The sequence below is a fragment of the Microchirus variegatus genome (assembly GCF_963457635.1).
Source record: "Microchirus variegatus genome assembly, chromosome: 7".
NCBI lineage: Eukaryota > Metazoa > Chordata > Actinopteri > Pleuronectiformes > Soleidae > Microchirus > Microchirus variegatus.
The window spans coordinates 2,043,267-2,064,461 of NC_139808.1; the positions used below are offsets into that span (position 1 = coordinate 2,043,267).

At 40.5% G+C, this 21,195-nt stretch overlaps 1 protein-coding gene across 3 annotated transcripts in view; it reads left to right on the plus strand.

The window, feature by feature from the left end:
* The first annotated feature begins 4,411 nt into the window (after positions 1 to 4,411).
* The window catches only part of uba7 (ubiquitin-like modifier activating enzyme 7), a 54,942-nt gene continuing 38,158 nt past the window's right edge, over positions 4,412 to 21,195 (plus strand). For 2 of the 3 annotated variants that reach the window (XM_083891839.1, XM_083891841.1), the window contains exons 1-16: positions 4,412 to 4,534; positions 4,650 to 4,818; positions 5,743 to 5,877; positions 6,585 to 6,691; positions 6,787 to 6,877; positions 6,966 to 7,095; positions 8,688 to 8,785; positions 8,877 to 9,026; positions 9,117 to 9,281; positions 9,862 to 10,137; positions 10,568 to 10,723; positions 12,003 to 12,168; positions 12,263 to 12,459; positions 14,155 to 14,219; positions 18,218 to 18,428; positions 20,727 to 20,801. In XM_083891839.1, coding sequence (XP_083747965.1) covers positions 4,488 to 4,534; positions 4,650 to 4,818; positions 5,743 to 5,877; positions 6,585 to 6,691; positions 6,787 to 6,877; positions 6,966 to 7,095; positions 8,688 to 8,785; positions 8,877 to 9,026; positions 9,117 to 9,281; positions 9,862 to 10,137; positions 10,568 to 10,723; positions 12,003 to 12,168; positions 12,263 to 12,459; positions 14,155 to 14,219; positions 18,218 to 18,428; positions 20,727 to 20,801 — 2,238 coding nt within the window. In that variant the 5' untranslated portion in view covers positions 4,412 to 4,487. The remainder of the gene's footprint in view (positions 4,535 to 4,649; positions 4,819 to 5,742; positions 5,878 to 6,584; positions 6,692 to 6,786; positions 6,878 to 6,965; positions 7,096 to 8,687; positions 8,786 to 8,876; positions 9,027 to 9,116; positions 9,282 to 9,861; positions 10,138 to 10,567; positions 10,724 to 12,002; positions 12,169 to 12,262; positions 12,460 to 14,154; positions 14,220 to 18,217; positions 18,429 to 20,726; positions 20,802 to 21,195) is intronic. The other variant, XM_083891840.1, reaches the window with a different exon arrangement.

Consider the following 21,195-nt stretch of genomic DNA (forward strand, 5'->3'; position numbering starts at 1 on the left):
TTAAAAAAAAAAGTAAAACGAAACTTGAACAGGAAATGACATCACCCACAGAGGCTACTGGGCGCTAACAGCAGTTAGCATTCGGGAAAAAAGGGATCATTTGCAGGCTCGAGCAGGCACATTGCCGTCGTACATAAAACATGTATCCACTGGACAGATAAATCCTCTGAGGCTGGAAGTTCGTGTAGAACTCTGTGCTGCACTGTGGAGCCAAGAATAAAACTTTTTCCGGACTTCCCGTTTTCCGGTACCGTTTGCCCTCGCAGGCACTCTCACGAGGCAACAATTCCAGGAATTTAGCGCATCGTGACATCCCAGTGAGCGCGGAAGTGGTTTATCTCACTAGCTTTACACGACAACGCTCCCGGGTGAAAATATTTTATCAGATGTGCCTTTCGTTTAGACGCCGGCGGCGTTTTTGGGGGCTTAAAAATGCAAATAAATGTCGGACTATATCCATCAGTCGGACATTCAAGTTGCCTTAGCTGCTACGTCGTGCTACTAGAGTTTCAACGCTCCTGCACTCCTGGTGTTGTTATATGGCAGTGCGTCACAGTGCCACCTAGCCACCTGGCATGCACACTACATCAAATTTCACACACTTTAGCGACACCGTGTGCATGCATATTTCCACCCAAAGACGCTCGTCTGAACGCGAAATAAAAAGTGGGAACGCAACGACCACTTTTGCGGTTTGTGCTCAGATTGTTGTCGTGTAAAGCTAAGCCTTAGACTGAGGAGGACTACAAAAACATGACTGTGTCATCTTTTTTTCACACTTTCACACCGACTGATAGGGCCTCCAGAGTCCCAAATATAAGGATTTAAATGATTAAAAAGTTGAATTTTTTTTTTTTTCATAATATGGCCCCTTTAAACTTATAAGAAGAGAAATCCACTCAAAAACAATGATGAATATAAACCTGAGTGGGGGAAAAAAGACTCGATAAAATCTACAAGACATGGACAAGACATGACATGCTGCAACTGGTGCTGCAATTATGGAAATGTTTAGGACCCTAGAGCCAAACAGGAAAATACAACCTACAACCTACTGTTGTCAAGAAGTAAAATAATAACAATAATACCAGATAAATAAGCAATTGGCACACACACATATATATATATATGAAGATGTTATTGTGTATTTCTACCTTAAATGGATCACTTTTCAACACACTGAGCAGAATGACTGCTCTGTAAAGGTGAAAACATGACTTTAAAGTGATAATTTAAGATAAATAAAAAAATAAGACCCTTACGTTAAAAGGGAAGCAACAAAGCTGATGTCGATTATGTGTCGAGTCATTCATTAACGTGGACCAATCACAGCTCCACACTCACACCCACGAACCGCGACAAATAAAAATAAAAGTCATACCTCGTTTTTTTTTTTTTTGATTTTTTTTTTTTTGGTGAAGGTGCAGTGGTGTCACTTTAAAAAGTGTCCCTCGGTCCCACAGCGTGATAAATCCACACACACACACACACACACACACACACGAGTCAAACGGGCCCCCCCACCTTCAGTCACTCCACTGTCGCGGGTCCACTCACCTGACAGCGCCTGAAGAGCCACTGGCACAGAGTTTACACGGACACTGAACCATGGCTGCAGACAGCGAGTCTCAACAGGAAGTTACGCTCACCTTCAAAATAAAAGCACGTCAAAGGGCAAAGGCGGGAAGTAGAGGACTGGAATTCAATCTCTCTCGTTATAATATAATTAGGGATGTCAAAAGATTACAATTTTTTAATCAGATTAATCACAGGGTAGCTGTGGATTAATCACGATTAATTGCCATTTGTAAATATGCCAAAAAAGTTTTTTTTAAAAATGTAACAGAGAGATAAAGTATGTGAAAATATAAATGTAAAGAACAATAAAATACTGTAAATAACTTGTAAAAACCTATACAAACTTAGTAAAGAAGCAACATTACATTGTAAAAAAAAAAACACATTATAAGACAATATAAACAAATAGAAAAAATAAAATGCTGTAACTTTGACTTAATAACTATGAATATAACACTGTAAATAACTCACATTATAAACAAAATATAAAGTATAGAAGTTAAATAGTTTTCTTACTAAACTCACAGCAGGAAATTCCTCATCAGCACTTTGAAGCACTGCTTCTACTAGTTAGCGTTAGCGTTAGCGTTAGCTAGCATTCTGACGCTAATGTTAGCTGCTGTCTGTGTCCCCGTTAGTTAGACAGTGACTGTTAATGTTATGATTATATCATTATCTGCGCCAGCAGCGCCACTTACAACTGTGTGTCTTTCTTTCTTTTTTCTTCATCCTCTCTTTTTTCTTCCTCTTCTAACTTCCTGATTGATAACTCCTCTTCATTTTCCTTCAGCTTCACACAGGTTAACGTGAGGAGACTCAGGGCCCCAAGCAGTTGCCCGCCGCCTTGCCTGTTCATAAACTGCACGTCTACCCGTAGCGCGATGAAAGTGAGAAAGTGCGTTAATGCGTTAAACGTTAATTCAACAAATTAATCATCCTGCGTTAACGCGTTAATTTGGACAGCCCTTAATATAATATAATATAATATAATATAATATAATATAAGCATCTGTGACCTTTGACCCATGTTGACTGATACATTGTGTTTACACGTTTTATTTATTTATTTATTTATATATATATATATAATTTATTTGTCAGCACATTCATTTGTAAAGGTTAAAAAACAAAACAATTCAAGCATTTTCTCTGTTTGCTTTTTCTTTTAATTAAGGCCCAGATTAAGCAGTCTTGAAGTTGAAAATGAAAAATTCATTTTGAAATATTGATTATTCATTTTATTTTTTGAGTGAAAATATGGACCTGCATTTCCGCTAAGGAATTTTAATTTTCAAATTTGACATTTCAAATTGGATTTTGTGACCTTTTTCCTGGAGGATGTTTTGAAAATTAACTCAGTAACTTTTACTTTACTTTTACTGTAGTACATTTTAAACAAGCTACTTTTTTACTTTAACTTGAGTACATTTTTAGACCAGAATTGTTACTTGTACTTCAGTAAAATGTAATGAAAAATAGATAGTGGTACTTTTACTGGAGTAGAATATCACAGTACTCTTTCCACTTCTGTATAATAATATATTATAAAACATAATATAACCCTCATGTGGAGGATAAAGCGGCAGAGGATGGATAATATAATAGAATAGAATCTAATAAACAGGATGAATGTGAGACAGATGAGAAGCCATTCAATATAACAATTTAAAAGTTCTTTATATTTTTGCACAACGTTGGGCCTAAACGCTTGAGTCATATAGTTGCACATTATACAGCATTTAATAGCATTTAGTGTGGCTGAAACTAACTTATTATTATGCTCATTATCAATCTAAAATCTTTATATTTGGGGATAATAATGAAACTTAAGAGGCTTCTCACATCGCAAATATGCATAATAAAAACAGAACCAACAAATGAAAGCAGTCTTACATTATAACAGTCAATTATATTATAATTATTTTGTCCAGAAAATATAAACCACAAACCATTAGTTTCTTTAAAACCTGAGTGAGCCGCTTGTAATAAAACCGAGTTGTATTTTGAAAGGCGAGGACCGGAAACGCGGTTGTCTTTCTCAGTAGCTTGACGCTGGTTTTTCCTGCAGTGGGCGCAGTCACGTCAAGCCGCGCCCGCAGCAAGGAAGTACTAAATAGTTGCGAAATCTGACATGTTTTTTTTTTCTTTCTTCTTTTTTTTTTTAAATAAAGAAAAGAAACACGGAGTCATGTTGTATCACCGACTGAGCTGTGACGTCACGGTTTTCAGGTTTAGTGGAAAAGTCTGTCCTGTCTCTCTCTCTCTCTCTCTGTCTGTTTGTCTGTCTGTGGGAGTTTTGCCAAACATGTATTATTACTCTCATTTTAGGTATGAAGTGTGTCTTCATCCAAGATAAACTGCATCCAGGAAACTATGAGAGGAATGCATCCACCCTCATCCTCACTGCACTCAGACCACTTCCTCAAAAAAGTAATGTAAACATAAATATACAAGATTAAATCATGGTAATAATCATTATATAATAATAATAAGTTACTGGATACTGGAAACTGATCTTTATTGTAAAGTATGTAGTTCAAAATCAGACTTTTATTATCATCATCATCATTATTATTATTATAATTATTATTGATACCATTTATTATTATTATTATTAATATTATTGATACCATTTATTATTGTTATTATGTTGAAACTATAGCTACAACAGCCTTGTAAAAGCAGTCTTTAGTCGCCCTCTAGTGGCCCAGAGTAGAAACTATCTCTTGCTTCAACGACAAAAGAGTAATAAAGAAACGAAAGTGAAATGTTCTGGTGAGAGCTGGACTGATTCACTCACTCATCATCGTTCACTTTCTGTTGCTGTTCAGTCGCTCCACAGCTGATCTCACGTCAGTTCACTTCACTCCTGTTTCCACTATTATTATTATTATAATAATAACAACAGCATGTCAGCACCGGGCGAGATCGATGAGGGATTCTACTCCAGACAACTGTGAGTAAAAAACATTTTTTTCTTTTCTGTGTGAAACATATTACAACATTGTTGACCTTTTCTCCTCGCGCGCACACACACACACACACACACACACACACACACCTGTCCACAGGTATGTCCTCGGTCACGAGGCCATGCAGAGGATGGCCACAGCCAGCGTCCTGATCTCAGGTCAGCGCGGGCTCGGGGTGGAGATAGCCAAGAATGTGATTCTGTCCGGAGTGAAGTCTGTCACTGTGCAGGACCAAGGCCTCACAGCGTGGACTGACCTGTCCTCACAGGTAACTGACCCTGGACCAGCTGTCTCTGTCTCTTATCTTATCTACTTATTATTGAAAAATATGTTTTGTTTTGTTTTTTGTATTTTACACATTTAAAAAGTCCACCAATGTAGATAATTGACAATTATATATATATATTTGACATATTATTTGATATTTGTCTCGTGTGTAATTGTTATTATTGCCACTGCCAGAGGCTATTTTGCATTTTATGTGTATTAAAATGGACACTAAAGTAGTCTGAAGTAACATAATAACAACAACAACAGCTGTAACATCATCAATATTTCTATTTGTAATATATGACATAGAGATAAACAGAGCTAAACTCATTGTAACGAAACTAAAACAGAAACAAAAAGACATCGATCCCAGTCAGGAAGTAGTCGTCATACACATCACTTCTCACCTCACTATAAAAACGCAAAAGCACTTTATTTTTTAGCTGAGTCATATTTGGGCTGCTTATGTCATATCCGTTGAATAAAGCACACAAAATAATAAAGAAAGAATCCACAAGGCTGCAACAGACTATAACATAGGGATTATTATTATTATTATTATATTGTTATTATGGGGCTTTTGTTCTCTTGAATAATGGCTCCATTGTTTCTTTTGTCGTTGTACAATTGCAAAGGCTTTTGTTCAGTCTGGATCTGTATTTGTCCACTTCCACTTGTGGTTTTACAAAGCAAATGTTATGGAGTTATATAGGTTATTGTATTGTTTCTGTCTGTCGCACTTTTTATTCTCGGCCTTGAAAAAAAGCAGCGTCAACAGTCAAGAGGTGGAATATTTACAACCAGATAAAGACGATGTGGTACAGTCCAAAGCTCCAGAACAAGTGATCAGGTGGACCTTGATCCGACGGTTGTTTTGTTCATTAGGCTGTGATTATATTTCCCCCCCCCCCTTCCTTTACAGTTCTTCCTGAAGGAGTCCGACCTCGGTCAGAACCGAGCCACGTGTTCCCTCAGACAGCTGTCAGCCTTAAACCCACGTGTGGAAGTGTCCGAGTGGACTGGACCAGTGGACGAGGACCTGCTGCTGCAGCATCAGGTACTTCACCAGAGCTGTGTATTATACACACTAGTGCAGTACCCGTAGGAAGTATGTATTCCTAAAGTGGGAGCTGAAAAACGATTTTTCACTTATGATAATGCATGATAAGGAACTGGCATGGCTGACAGTCACAACAGCTAGCTACGCTAATGCTAATTTAAAAAAAAATTGCGTTGTGCCTAATGAGGTTGCAGTGTTTGTATTATGTTAGCCCTACGCTAATGCTAATGCTAACGCTAACCATAGCCTCTCTGGCTTACCTTTGGAAACAGGTTCGCCAAGTTAGCCCCAAAGTAGTAGCATGCTAATGAAAAAAAAAGTGCTCGCGTATTGGTGAGCACTTTGTATAACACCATGTTCCGCGGTGAACCGTGTGAAAATGTCTCACCCACCGTGAGGACAACCTCTTCACTCCCACCTCCCCGCTCCAGGCAGCGCAGCTACTGCTGATGAGCCGCTGCCTGCCTGGTGTAGCCTAGTGATAAATCAGCGAAAAATTAAAATTCCTCCAAAAAATTCGAAAATCAAGGATGCACACCATCGGGCCATGCTCAACCCATATCCAAAGTCTTAGGACAATCTGACTAACAGTCAGCGAGTTATGCCTGTCACAGACAGACAGACTCGACTTACTTTATAGATATATATTCATATATTGATTCTGGACAGTAAAGGTCAGTGTAGTTGTGTTGTCATTTTTACAGGTGGTGGTCCTCACCGACTCCTCACTGGACGATCAGAAACGCTTTGGCGAGTTCTGCCACTCAAATGGGATCAAGTTAATCGTGGCAGACACCAAAGGACTCTGCGGGTGAGTGGACAAAACAAACAAACAGTCAGAAAATAACTCAGTTGACCTTATAATGTGAGGACGAAACATGTGAAAGCTGTGTGGATTGTTTGCAGTCAGCTGTTCTGTGACTTTGGGGAAAAGTTTGAGGTGTTGGACCAGAACGGAGAGGTACCGCTGTCCGCAATGGTGCAGAAAATCACAAAGGTAAAAATCCGGGTTCACACACCTGTGGGCAGCTTAAGTTCAAGTTCATGGAATGTGGATATTTTTTAAAGTGTTGTCTTTATTTTAGGGAAATCCCGGCATGGTCTTCTGCACAGACGAGTACCACGGATTCATCGACGGCACAAAGGTTTCTTTCTTCGAGGTGCAAGGGATGACGGAGCTCAACGGCGTCGGCCCGATAGAAATCACAGTGCGAAGTACGTGTTATCACAAACCATAGACCAGTGGTCTATGAGTCTAATGAGTTATTTCTAGTGCTGGACACGTTAAACGCTTTAACGGCACCAGCGTTAACGCACAGTAGCGCATGACACGTTTCCATGACAACTGACTGGAAAAAGACGCGCCTGACGTCATGTTTACGTGACTCCCATTTGTTAAAATGAGTCTCTAAAGTAACGCTAAACTTTAAAAACAGAGGCACACATACGCAGTTACTCAGGTACGCTAGTTATTTGTAGCGCTGCTCTTTTCGTTCAATAAACAGACCGCTCCAGTTGGACTGTAGTCACGCTAACGGCGCTAAAGGAGCTAATGGACCTAATGGAGCTAACAGAGCTAACGGAGCTAACTGGTAAAGTAAGTTAGAAAGTAAACATGACGTTGTGCGCATCTTTTTCCGGTCAGTCATCATGGAAACGATTCACGCGTTAACGTGCGTTAACGTGTGCTAACGTGCGCTTCGTTCGATATCAAAACAATCACTTTTAATGTGGAATTATGTGAAATATCATCATAAATATGATTATTTCCACACATACGCAGCACACAGGTACGCTAGTTATTTGTAGCGCTGCTCTTTTCGTTCAATAAACAGACCGCTCCAGTTGGACTGTAGTCACGCTAACGGCGCTAAAGGAGCTAATGGACCGAATGGAGCTAACGGAGCTAACAGAGCTAACGGAGCTAACTGGTAAAAGGTGGACTCCGGAAAGTAAACATGATGTTGCGCGCATCTTTTTCCGGTCAGTCATCATGGAAACGATTCGTGCGTTAACGTGCGTTAACACGGCTAACGTGCGCTAACGTGCGTTTCGTTCGATATCAAAACAATCACTTTTAATGTGGAATTATGTGAAATATCATCATAAATATGATTATTTCCATGTATTTTTCTCAAAAAGTTGCCTTTTTTTTTACTTTGACTGACCAAACTATACACACAGTGGCCCCCAGGGTTCATTGGAGTTTGAGACCCTTTGCCTTAAACGTAGTATGACAGACGCTCACGTTTGTGGTTTTTATTACTATGATTTTCCAATACTGCTGTGTACTCTTACCACAAGTTCCCCTGTTTTATGTCAACGCTTCCTTCTTCCGTTATTGCGACTTCAAGCCACATTCATGACATTCAACATTTTCAACCTTTAGTTGTGAGAAATAGTATATTTTTCATTTCCAGATATCTGTGACTAAATATTTGTACCTTTTAAAGATTCAGTGTGATGTGTAAATGATGATGATGAGGCATAATATTGGTGAAATTGCACTTATCTTCCTCAAGAAATTTCAATTTTTTGAAAAAAAGATACTTAATAATAAAAAAAAAAATCAAGTTATTATGCTATTATTTTACTGGTACACTGACACCCCTAATTAAGAGTGTCCAATTTACCTAATCCCCATATTTCATGTTTTTGGACTGTGAGAGGAAGCCAGAGAAAACCCACTCAAACACAGCGAGAACATGCAGAAAGATCCTTGTTCTAACCGGGTCACAAACCCGAGTCTTCTCGCTGCAAATGTAAGAATCGATGAAAGTCTAAGTATGTGTTTCCTTTCTCCACAGACCCTTACTCCTTCAGCATCGGTGACACGTCCGCCTTCTCCGAGTATGAAAGTGGTGGAATAGTCACTGAGGTCAAAGAGTCCTGCGTACTAAATTTTGTAAGTAGTTTTTTTCACCCTTTGGAAGAACACAGTGCACACACACACACACACACACAGTCAATGAAACATCCACACCGTAAATGTGCAGAAACCGCTGAGTGAGGCGCTGTCGGATTACGAACTTCTGAACACGAACGACTACGTCAAGATAACGAGGCACAAGACGCTGCACTTGGCTTTCCAAGCTCTGCACGGCTTTGTGAGGAAAGAACGGCGTCTCCCTCACGTTCGAGCTCAGGTGGGTGGCGGCGCCGCGACGTTACAAAAATAAATACGTACATAACCGGATTCGTTTCAACTCAAATGCTGTGGCTCTGTCTCGTCGCAGTCCGACGCAGATGTCCTGCTCGAGATGGTGAATGAGATGAATAAAGTCACGCGCTTGGAGAAGCTGGACGAAGCCGCCGTGAGAAACCTCTCGTACTCGGCCCGGGGCGACTTAGCTCCGATCAACGCTTTCATCGGAGGCCTCGCTGCACAGGAAGTTATTAAGGTGAGGAGTCAAAGGTCAAAGGTTGAGGGGGGGAAAAAAAAATTCAAATTGACACAAAGGGCAGAAGCCACATGTTAGTTGGAGGTGAATAAGAAGAGAAACTACATGCAAAATGTCCAGGATGATTGATAAATGAGAAAAAAATATATGACGTGTACATGTACCGTGTAAAAGTTTGGGGTCACCTATACAATTTGTGTGTGTTTTCCATTAAAAGTCACACTTTTATTCACCAAAAGAGTTGCAAAGTGAATAGAAAATATAGTCAAGACATTGACAAGATTAGAAATAATGATAATGATAATGACACAATGGTTTTCAAGGGTTTTCTAATCATCCAGTAGCCTTTAGCGAACACAATGTACCAGACATACCAAAAACCAAACATTTGCAGCTAGAACAGTCGTTTACCACATTAACAATGTATAGAGTGTATTTATGATTCATTTAATGTGATATTCATTGAAAAAAAAAGTGATTTTTCTAAGTGACCCCAAACTTTCTGAACGACGGTGTACAATGCACGGTACGACTTTGACAGTATGACACTTTGTGTGTGCGATCCTTAATCGTCCTGCAGGCGTGTTCTGGAAAGTTTACACCTCTTCGTCAGTGGCTGTATTTTGACGCTCTGGAGTGTCTGCCTGAGGCGGAGAATGAAGTGGCAGAGACTTCCTTTGCAGCAGTATGTGAAAACATTCCACTGTTCCGTTTATTTTACATCAGATTTATGGTGATTCAGGTCTTATTTAACTGTTTTTTCTTCTCCCGACAGACAGGCGCGAGGTACGACGCGCAGGTCGCCGTGTTTGGCTCTGCCTTCCAGGAGAAGCTGCAGAAGCAGAAGTACTTCCTGGTGAGGGGCTGTTTTTGGTTTTTTTTAAAAAGTGGCCCCAGCAGGGGGCGCACCTGCACTGGAAACTGATGTGTTCTGCTCTCCTCTGGTGTTAATGATGGCGCGCACGCAGGGCAGGAAACGGCTGGGATTCAGGTGGCATTTCCTGCCACTGTTGACCCCCTCGCAGCAGCAGTGCCGTGTTGTTTTTGTAGCTGTAGGTACGACCGTTTCACGTGTGTTTAATCACAATCCAACTTTATTCATAAAGCACAACAACAGCGGAAAACAAAGTGCTGCACATCACGGATACATAAAAAGATAAAAATCCATCGTCTCATACTGGGTCGAAAGCCAAAGAGTTCAAAAAATGGGTTTTAACATAAACAGTGCATGCACAAGCAGTGACAATTGAATTCTTTGTTCCTCAAACGTGTCTTTGTTTGTCAAGGTTGGAGCCGGTGCCATCGGCTGTGAGCTGCTGAAAAACTTTGCCCTGATGGGCCTCGGTGCAGGAGACGAAGGGCGAATCACCGTCACCGACATGGACTTCATAGAGAGGTCCAACTTGAATCGACAGTTCCTGTTCAGGTCTCACGACATCGGGGTGAGGATTAAAAACACACACACAACCTCCTCTGTCGAGCTGAATCGTTAAAGGTGCATTATGTGATAAATCTAAAGCAACTGGCCATAAAATCCTCCTAATGTGTCACAGAGACTCAGGAATAATGTTCATATGACAAACTGAACTCACCAACAACAACAGTACAGACAAAATATTTGTATTAAATTTTATTTTTATATTTTTTGGCATGTGGCGCTACCTACCGCCGTTTACCAATCATTGCAGTCAGTAGAGTCTCAGCTACTGAGCAACCACGGGTTGCCAGTTACGTCAGAAAACGAAACCTAAAAGACCTCTGTATTTTGAATTTGAATGTAGTAACAGTTTTTGGCCACATTCTTACATATGGCGCCTTTAACTATTTTGATAACTCATTCATCAGTTTGAAGCTTTTTTCATTGTTAAAACAAGATTTCTGATCGTTTTAGCTTCTTAAATGTGAACATTTTCTCCGTTTCTTTGCTCCACATGACAAAGAAAATAACATTTTATGGACCAAACTAAATAATAATAACTAAATAATCGACAGATTAGCTGCAGCTCTAGTCGTCTGCTGCCATGTTTCCCATCAATTCTGCCAGTTTTGTTCAGTATTTATTTCGAAGTATAATCAGGCGTTTCATCGCTCGTGTTTACGTAACACAGTGACATGAGACAGTTAATGAGTATCCTGATGCAAATCTTCTACTGTGCTGGTTATAGTCAAAGAAAGGACGTGAGACACTCACCATGCAGCGTCTGTACAATTTACACTACTATCAAAAGTTTGGGGTCACTTAGAAACGTCCTTATTTTTGAAGGAAAAGCACTTTATTTTCAATAAATATAACATGAAATGAATCATAAATACACTCTATACATTGTTAATGTGGTAAACGACTATTCTAGCTGCAAACGTCTGGTTTTTAATGGAATATGTACATAGGTGTATAGAGGCCCATTTCCACTGTTCTAATGGTACATTGTGTTTGCTAATGGCGTTAGAAGACTATTGGATGATTAGAAAACAGTTTTGCTGGTTCTTTGACGAAAGGGCAGAATTATTATTTGGAATAAAAATCATTATTTCTAATCTCGTCAATGTCTTGACTATATTTTCTCTTCGTTTTGCAACTCTTTTGATGAATAAAAGTGTGACTTTTAATGGAAAACACCCCAAAAAAATTGTATAGGTGACCCCCAACACTTTTGAACGGTAGGGTACATTTCATCCAAAAATCAAATCACACTGCACATTTGCTCACTTGTCCACGAACAGAAACCAAAGTCGGAGGTTGCGGCCAAAGCGGCGCGCGACATGAACCCGCGGATGAAAATCACCGCTCATCAGAATCGTCTGGACCCCGACAGTGAAGGAGTGTACGGGTACGACTTCTTCAAGGGCCTCGATGGAGTGGCTGCGGCGCTGGATAACGTGGAAGCCAGTGAGGACACTTTCCGCTGTCCTTAGTCGTTATTATATTAACTTTCTCAGCACAAGAATCATAACCTTTAACCCCTCCCTCTGGTCTATCCCAGGAGTCTATCTGGACGGACGCTGCGTTCAACACCAGAAGCCGATGCTGGAGGGAGGAACTCTGGGCAGCAAAGGTCACACTCTGGTGGTGGTCCCTCACCTGACGGAGTCTTACGGACCTGGCAACTCCAGTTCAAATAACGACATCCCACTGTGCACGCTCAAGAACTTCCCTCACCGCATCGAGCACACTCTCCAGGTTGGCTGTAGACTCAGACATATGTCGAATGAACCCTTTGACACCTAACCTTCAAAATGTCGGGTGCTTTTGTCCATTTTTCCAGAATAATTTCCAATATCTGGCAGTTATTTACAGTTTGCTACGTGTTAAAAGTAGCAGTACGTAAAGGCACAGCATATAACTCGTGTATTGTTTCTTTTCATGGAGACTAAGCTGAGGCAACAACACAAAAATAAAGTTACACACACTGTTACACACACTTGCAGCTTAAAGGGATTTCAGACGTTAGTTGTCGAGATGTTTCACTTTAGACCAAATGTCATTACTGATTGACATGAATACAGGCCTGCTACTTCATGGTCACTCAGTGTATTCTTATTCAATTTTCGATTAAATTTTATTTGTATAGTGCCAAATCACATACACTCTTAGAAATAAGGGTTCCAAAAGTGTTCTTCTACAAAGGCTGAGGTTCTACATGGAACCATTTGTCTTTCAAGGCTTCTTGGTAACACTAATGGTTCCAGTAAGAATCATTTTTGTTCCAGAGAACCCTTTAAAACCCCTTTCCTGAATAAAGGCTTTTAAAAGGGTTATTGGTAACGCTAAGGTTACCATTTTTGGCTCCAGGTGGAACCTTTATAAAAAGGTTCTATCTGGAGCCAAAAAGGCTTCTCCTATGAGGACAAGCTGAAGAACCTTATATGGTTCTTCTTAGCACTTTTATTTATGTATTTAGTGTGCATACATACATCATGGAGAAAAGAGAAACCCAACAATTCACACAATGAGCAAGCACTAGGCATCAGTGGAGAGAAAAAACTCCCTTTTAACAGAAGAAGAAATCTCTGACAGAACCAGACTCAAAGATGTGCGGCCATCTGCCTAGGCCGGTTGTGGTGAAAGGACAAAATGGGGTACAGAGGTAGAGACCGAAGAAAGAGGCCAGGAGCAGATATACAACAACTGAATCAAGTTTATACGTTTATACAGGACAGTTAGGGCGCTTTCACACCAACAGCAGTTGGTGCGCACCAAACGATCCATTCGAAACCAAACACTCTAGTTGGTTTCGTTTTCGTTGGTGCGAAAGCATCAATCGCACTCGGGTCCGCACCAAATCAAGCGGAAATCAAGACCGCCAAAAAGAGGTGGTCTCGGTCCGCTTGACTCCGCACCAAATGTCAGACTCTGGTGAGAACGCCAACTCGGGTCCAAACCATATTCTGCAGTAAATGCCATGGACATAGTCTACCTTGTAGGTCTTTGGAGCAATCTTCGTCTCATAGTTATACGCGATATACGTCTTCGCCGACTCCAGTGCATCAGCTGATTGTTCTCCAGACGCAGCCGCGACTCGTTCTCAAATTGCATATTTTGCCAAAAATGGCCAATAGTCCATTAGTGAGTCAAAATTGTCGTTTTTCTACCGGAAGATATAAACACATTGATGAAACGTCAATCTGGAACAATTTTGGTTGGTTTGCTGGTGTGAAAGCGGACCACACTGGAGTCATATGTTACATAATAACAATTGTATTGCCTGGTGCGGATCAAATAATCCAACTAGTGGTGTGAAAGCGAACCTAAGAGTCAGTGATGACATGTTTATAAAGCTGCAGTCGTTTATATACTGTATGTACTTTAATGACTGAGTTGAAACATTATACGCACTTACAACGTTACGCTAACCCTGCTTTGTCATTCCTTCAGTGGGCCCGAGACCAGTTCGAAGGACTGTTTAAGCAAACGCCTGACAATGTGAATCTCTTCCTGAGGTAAGGACATAATAACGGCAAAAAAAAAAAAAAAAAAAGTTGCCTCTGGCAAAAACGTGAGAAAGTCTGCCGTCACACATAAAGACCGCTCGCTTCTCATTTTACAAGGACGTTCTGCTCTCTGTATAAAGCATTCCAGCGAGGCCTACGAGGCTAATGAAGTGGCATGAGCTCATTATTTTTGGTTTACAAACAGGAAAATGTGCGGTTTTGTTGGCTCTCAGCAGCAGCAGCAAACCCCCCCCCCCCCCCCCCCCTCCAGTAAAAAATGACATAAACAGTGTGGCGTTTGCCAAGGCCGTGCACTGTAGAGTATCTCACACCACGGCAACTTGAAAACTAAATCATTCGTCAAGTCTCTCGGCTAATTAGGTGTTTTCTGATTTATGCACTGAAACGGAAAAAACGGGGAAAACACAGAGCTAAGCTGTTAAGTGTTGATCTAATTAGAATAGTAACAGCGCAGCGTCAGTGACAGATTTGCGTTTCCAGCCTGGGCTTTGAGCCCCAATCGGAGCCTCGCTAATCCCACTGTGTTTTTGTTGGTTTTGGGGATATCTGATGTAACCCCCCCCCCCCCCTCCTCATTCTGAAGCACTTTCTTTTGTTTTCGAGTGTCTCATGTTACAATGATGTTAAAAACAATATCCTTAGAGGACTTATTGTAAAGTGTACTGTATCCAGAATAACGCAGTCACGGAAAAAAACGGAAATGTTAAAGGTGCCATATGTAAGAATGTGGCCAAAAACGGTTACTACATTCAAATTCAAAACACCGAGGTCTTTTAGGTTTCGTTTTTATGACGTAACTGGCAACCCCGTGGTTGCTCGGTAGCTGAGACTCTACTGATTGCAATGATTGGTAGACGGCGGCAGGTGGCGCCACATGCTAAAAACATGATTTCAAAACATAAACATGATTTGCAGTCTGCAAAATATGTTTTTAATGCAAACATTTTGGCCATACTGTTGTAGGAAAAATCTATCTAATCTAATAATCGAGGTAGAATAACGTTACGTAGAATAAGGTGCTAATACGTGCTTAATGATTACTGATCAAAGGCTAGTATGCGACTTATATATGTTAGCTAGCGCCTACTTAAAGGTGCCACATGTAAGAATGTGGCCAAAAACGGTTACTACACTCAAATTCACTGAAATACCGAGGTCTTTTAGGTTTCGTTTTTCTCCGCCAGATGTAACTGGCAACCCGTGGTTGCTCAGCAGCTGAGACTCTACTGACTGCAATGGTTGGTAGACGGCGGTAGGTGGCGCCACATGACAAAACATGATTTCAAAACGTAAACATGATTTGCAGTCTGCAAAATATGTTTTTAATGCAAATTTTTTGTCTGTACTGTTGTTAACACCTTAAGTAGGAAAAAATCTATCTAATCTAATAATCGAGGTAGAATAACGTTACGTAGAATAAGGTGCTAATACGTGCTTAATGATTACTGATAAAAGGCTAGTATGCGACTTATATATGTTAGCTAGCGCCTACTTAAAGGTGCCACATGTAAGAATGTGGCCAAAAACGGTTACTACACTCAAATTCACTGAAATACTGAGGTCTTTTAGGTTTCGTTTTTCTCCGCCAGGTGTAACTGGCAACCCGTGGTTGCTCTGCAGCTGAGACTCTACTGACTGCAATGGTTGGTAGACGGCGGTAGGTGGCGCCACATGACAAAACATGATTTCAAAACGTAAACATGATTTGCAGTCTGCAAAATATGTTTTTAATGCAAATATTTTGTCTGTACTGTTGTTAACACCTTATGTAGGAAAAATCTATCTAATCTAATAATCGAGGTAGAATAACGTTACGTAGAATAAGGTGCTAATACGTGCTTAATGATTACTGATCAAAGGCTAGTATGCGACTTATATATGTTAATTAGCGCCTACTTAAAGGTGCCACATGTAAGAATGTGGCCAAAAACAGTTACTACACTCAAATTCACTGAAATACTGAGGTCTTTTAGGTTTCGTTTTTCTCCGTCAGATGTAACTGGCAACCCGTGGTTGCTCAGCAGCTGAGACTCTACTGACTGCAATGATTGGTAGACGGCGGTAGGTGGCGCCACATGCTAAAAACATGATTTCAAAACATAAAGATGATTTGCAAATATTTTGTCTGTACTGTTGTTGTTGGTGAGTTCAGTTTGTTAAATGAACATTATTCCTGAGTCTCTGTGACATATTAGGAGGATTTTACGGCCAGTTGCTTTAGATTTATTACATAATGCACCTTTAAGTAATGGCTAATGAGGTTATTAGCTCGATGCAGAAATGTGACTGTGAAATGTTCCTGTTTAGACTTGTTTGGGTGCAGCTACATGGTGCAGAGGAGGCAGATGCCCTTCTCTTCTCTCACAGTAAAGTGCAGTGTAATGCATTAGTGAGCTGGTATGTGATTGTGGAACAAAAAAACCTGCGATCCAGGGGCTTGTGTGGGTGTAGAGTTGCACTGACCAGCACATTACAAGATTACAAAAAAACACCCAATTTCCTCTCTTATGAGTCGATGGTCACGCATCAGAGGAATTCCCTGTGAGTCAGTGTCAAGACACTTAATACACAAAGATTGTGTTCAGTCATTCTCCTCCGTCATTGTTGTTGATAGTTTTCTATGAGGACGTGACAGACCTTCACTTCCTCAGGTCAAAATATTCTTCCCCCTTTTCAACTATTAGTCAGATTCAGATACTGAAACATTCCACTCATGTAAAAGTACCACATTTTTCACATTTTAAGTTAACAGTGAAAGTTACTTAGTTACTTTATTATCAAGGTTGGGGTTTTTCCTTGTCCTAAAAGGACAAGGGAACACAAATCTCGCATGAATTGTTTTTAATTAAAGGCAAACCATTACAAATTAAAGTGCTGAATAAATAAAATATGTAAACACATAATGTGTCAATCAACACGGGTCAAAGGTCACAAATGCTTTAACTTTCTCACTCACTCAGGGACCTTAATTAACCCCAATTCACCTGTCTTCATTGTTCATTCACCTGTCCTCATCATTCACCTGTCCTCATCATTCACATGTCCTCATCATTCACATGTCCTCATCATCCACATGTCTTCACCTGTCCTCGTCATTCACATGTCCTCACGTGTCCTTATCATTCACTCGTCCTAATCACTCACCTGTCCTCGGCATTCACCTGTCCTCATCACTCATCTGTCCTCATCATTCACCTGTCCACATCATTCACATGTCCTCATCATTCACCTGTCCTCATCGTTCACCTGTTCTCATCATTCACATGTCCTAGTCATTCACCTGTCCTCATCATTCACCTGTCCTTGTCATTCACCTGTCCTCGTCATTCACTTGTCGTCATTGTTCACCTGTCCTCATCGTTCACATGTCCTCATCGTTCACATGTCCTCATCATTCACCTGTCCTAGTCATTCACCTGTACTCATCATTCACCTGTCCTTGTCATTCACCTGTCCTCGTCATTCACTTGTCGTCATTGTTCACCTGTCCTCATCGTTCACATGTCCTCATTGTTCACATGTCCTCATCATTCACCTGTCCTCATCGTTCACATGTCCTCATCATTCACCTGTCCTCATCGTTCACATGTCCTCGTCATTCACCTGTCCTTGTCATTCACCTGTCCTCATCATTCACCTGTCCTATTCATTCACCTGTCCTCGTCATTCACCTGTCCTCATCATTCACCTGTCCTCGTCATTCACCTGTCCTTGTCATTCACCTGTCCTCATCATTCACATGTCCTCATCATTCATCTGTCCTTATCATTCACTATGAATTTTTTATTTTTTCAAATTCAGGCCAACTTTTTTTTTCTTCTTCTCAGTAACGGATGTGATTTTAAACGTAGCTAAGTCCAGTACTTCTAAAACAAATTACTGAAGTAAAATGACAAATCTTTAAATACTATTTATATACTGCAATTACATACTACTACACACAGTTTGATTCTATCAAATAAAAAAAACTTTTTTCTCTCCTGCAGCGACAGCGGTTTTGTCGAGCGTACACTCGGCCACGGGGACACGGAGGCATCAGAGGTCCTCGGGGACGTGTGGAGCCGCCTGGAGGACATGAACGCTGGAGGACAACGTCCAACAAACTGGGACGACTGTGTGAGCTGGGCACGCTGCAAATGGGAGACTCACTATAACAATGACATTCAGCAGCTTCTGCACTGTTTTCCTGCTTCAGAGGTAAACATCTCTTTTATCTTCTGAGTAAAACAAAGCTGTAATTAATCCATGTGGACACAAGGGGGCACTGTGTGTGAAAGGTATTTGCATACAAACTGGTGTGAGGTTACTTTTAACCTCGCTTGAAATCTGAACTCCAGAAAGCCATTTGGGGATAAATATCAGCATCCCTGTAGGTTTGGTAATCTGGAGTGACATCACATGTTTCTGTCACATATTGGGGGGGTGGGGTCTGGGGGTCGGGGAGGGGTGGGGTCTGTACGGCTCAGTATCAATCCAAACAGACCCTCATTAACCCCCAGTCTTAGTAAAAGTGGCTTTTTCTGCCATCGATATACTCTGTGTCTGTAGGAATGAAAACATCACTCTGACCAGACGGGATTAGGGTTGCAAAATTCCGGGAACTTTCAAAGATGGAAACTTTCCACTGGAATTAATGGGAATAAACAGGAATAAATTGGGAATTTTTTTTAAAGATGGAAAGTTTCCATGGGAATTTATGGGAATAAATTGGGAATTGTTAAAGATGGAAGGTTTCCATGGGAATTAATGGGAATAAATAGGAATAAACTGGGAATTTTCAAAGATGGAAACTTTCCATGGGAATTTATGGGAATAAATGGGAATTTTTTAAAAGGAAAGAGAGAGAAATGGGTCGTGGTTGTGGATCCATTCCTTCGCAGTTCGCGGGTCTTTACTCCTTTTTGGGAGGTAACGCTCACTCTTTTGTCTCATCATTTATTTGTTTGTTTATATTTATGCTTGGATATGATGCATTTCCATTACATTCCCAGTTAGTTCCCTTAAATTTCCCTTAAAAATTCCGTTAAAAATAAAAAACCGATAGACGTGATGGATTTTGCTTTCAGTTATTTTTTACGAAGATAAACTGTGTGCAGAGGAACTCTCGACAATCACGGTTATAACGTTTTATGTTTCTCGTTTTGCTCTCCCGGTGTGTGTGCGTCACATTTTCTGTCACCACAGACTTTCTGAGGAACTACAATAACGCGGCTCGCGTCAGTTAACCGTCACCAACCATTTCAGTTAGGTGTGTGAGCTCCTCTGCACACAGAAGTGAATGTGGTTCTGCATCTGTGGATTTTAAACGTTGACACGCAGAACAATGACTTAGGTATGCACGAGTGTATAAAGAAAATAAAGAGAAAACCACATGTGGATGTAGCTAAAATGGCATCAAAAAACTTGAAATGGATGTTTTTCAAGGGCTATCTTGCAGCCCTGTTTTACCCTCAAGCCATCTGAGGCCTAAGTAAAAACAGGAGAATGTTGTTGACGCCTTTTGGCTGCTATAGAAAGCTCCCCTACAGTGAAAAAGCAGCACTGTCTATCACACGGGGACTTTCTCCTTTCCAAACATATGGACCATTTGGCAACATCAAAGCTTCTGCAGGAACCTTTGTTCCTTTATCAGCCGAACAAACTACTGTTGTCAACGCACAGCTGATAACACTATTAGTCTGGATGTTCTGTGGGAAGATCTGCAAGCGTAAGAGTCCTGTCGAATTAAAGACATAATATGTAATTAAAATATCCAACAATGATGTCGAAATACGAGAAATTGAGTAGAAGTCCATCCATTCATCCATTTTAACCCTTTAACACTGAGCGTATCACACTCGGCGTTACGGTAATTACGCGACGGTTTGTGCCAGCGGACGAATTCCAGCGGTTTCCGAAAGCTGAGAAGTCGCACGTCAGAGCCGACGTGTGGTCATTACGGTAATTACACTCGCGCCTGTGAATAGTTTCCATTTTTTGGCCTGTTTTTGGACATTGAGACAAAGACTCAAACAAATGTTGTTTTAAATACGTTATACTGTTCATATTTCAAATAAAAAAAAATTTCGAATTAAAACTTATCCTAACATGCAGTGAATTGTAAATAACGGCCAGATATTGAAAGTTATCCCGGAAAAATGGGCAAAAGCACTTAATCGCAGGACATTTTCTGGCCCTTTTATGGTCAGAAAATAAAAAATAAGCTTAAAATAATCAACAAAAAAAAGTTCAGATGGATAGTTTACCATCTCTACTAAAGGAAATATTCAGTACTACTAGTTAGCAACATGATGGATACGATTAGAAGCTCTGTGCTGCTTATAAAGCGAAAAAACTATAGTATATAAACTTCTGTTATCGTGTTGTTGTAGAGACACTCTCGTATTGCAGCTGTCACTGGTTTATGATACTGAAATATTCAATGAAAATAGAAATAGTGTAACGTAGTGATAGTCGATCATGTGGATAAAGGGTTTTTCTGCTGTCTCTCTTCAGATGACCTCCTCTGGTCTGCCCTTTTGGTCTGGATCGAAGAAATGCCCTCACCCACTGATCTTCAACCCTAACAACGTAAGTAGTGTCTGGTCCGGTTCCTTATACCATAAAAACAGAAGTGACCCCTGCAGTGTTTGGTGATGAGGTCCACTCACATTCCTTCTTTATCTGCTCTCATTGAGGCTCTTCCTCACTCCGACCATAATACTGAATTCTTATCTGGGCTGTGGACACAGTCTCACCTGCATACAGTCAAAAGAAAGGCAGATAATAATCTAACAGTAACAGCACTATCACGTTAAGTAACAGAGGAGCTAATAAGCTGATATTAGATGGAAGATACTGCAGCTCAGATGGTGGTGCACTGGCAAAAGTCAGACACTGACAATTTGAGTAATATAATATATATGACGTATTTGAGGTTATATTCTGCTTTCTTCAAATGTAAAATGTTTTCTTTTAGTTCTAA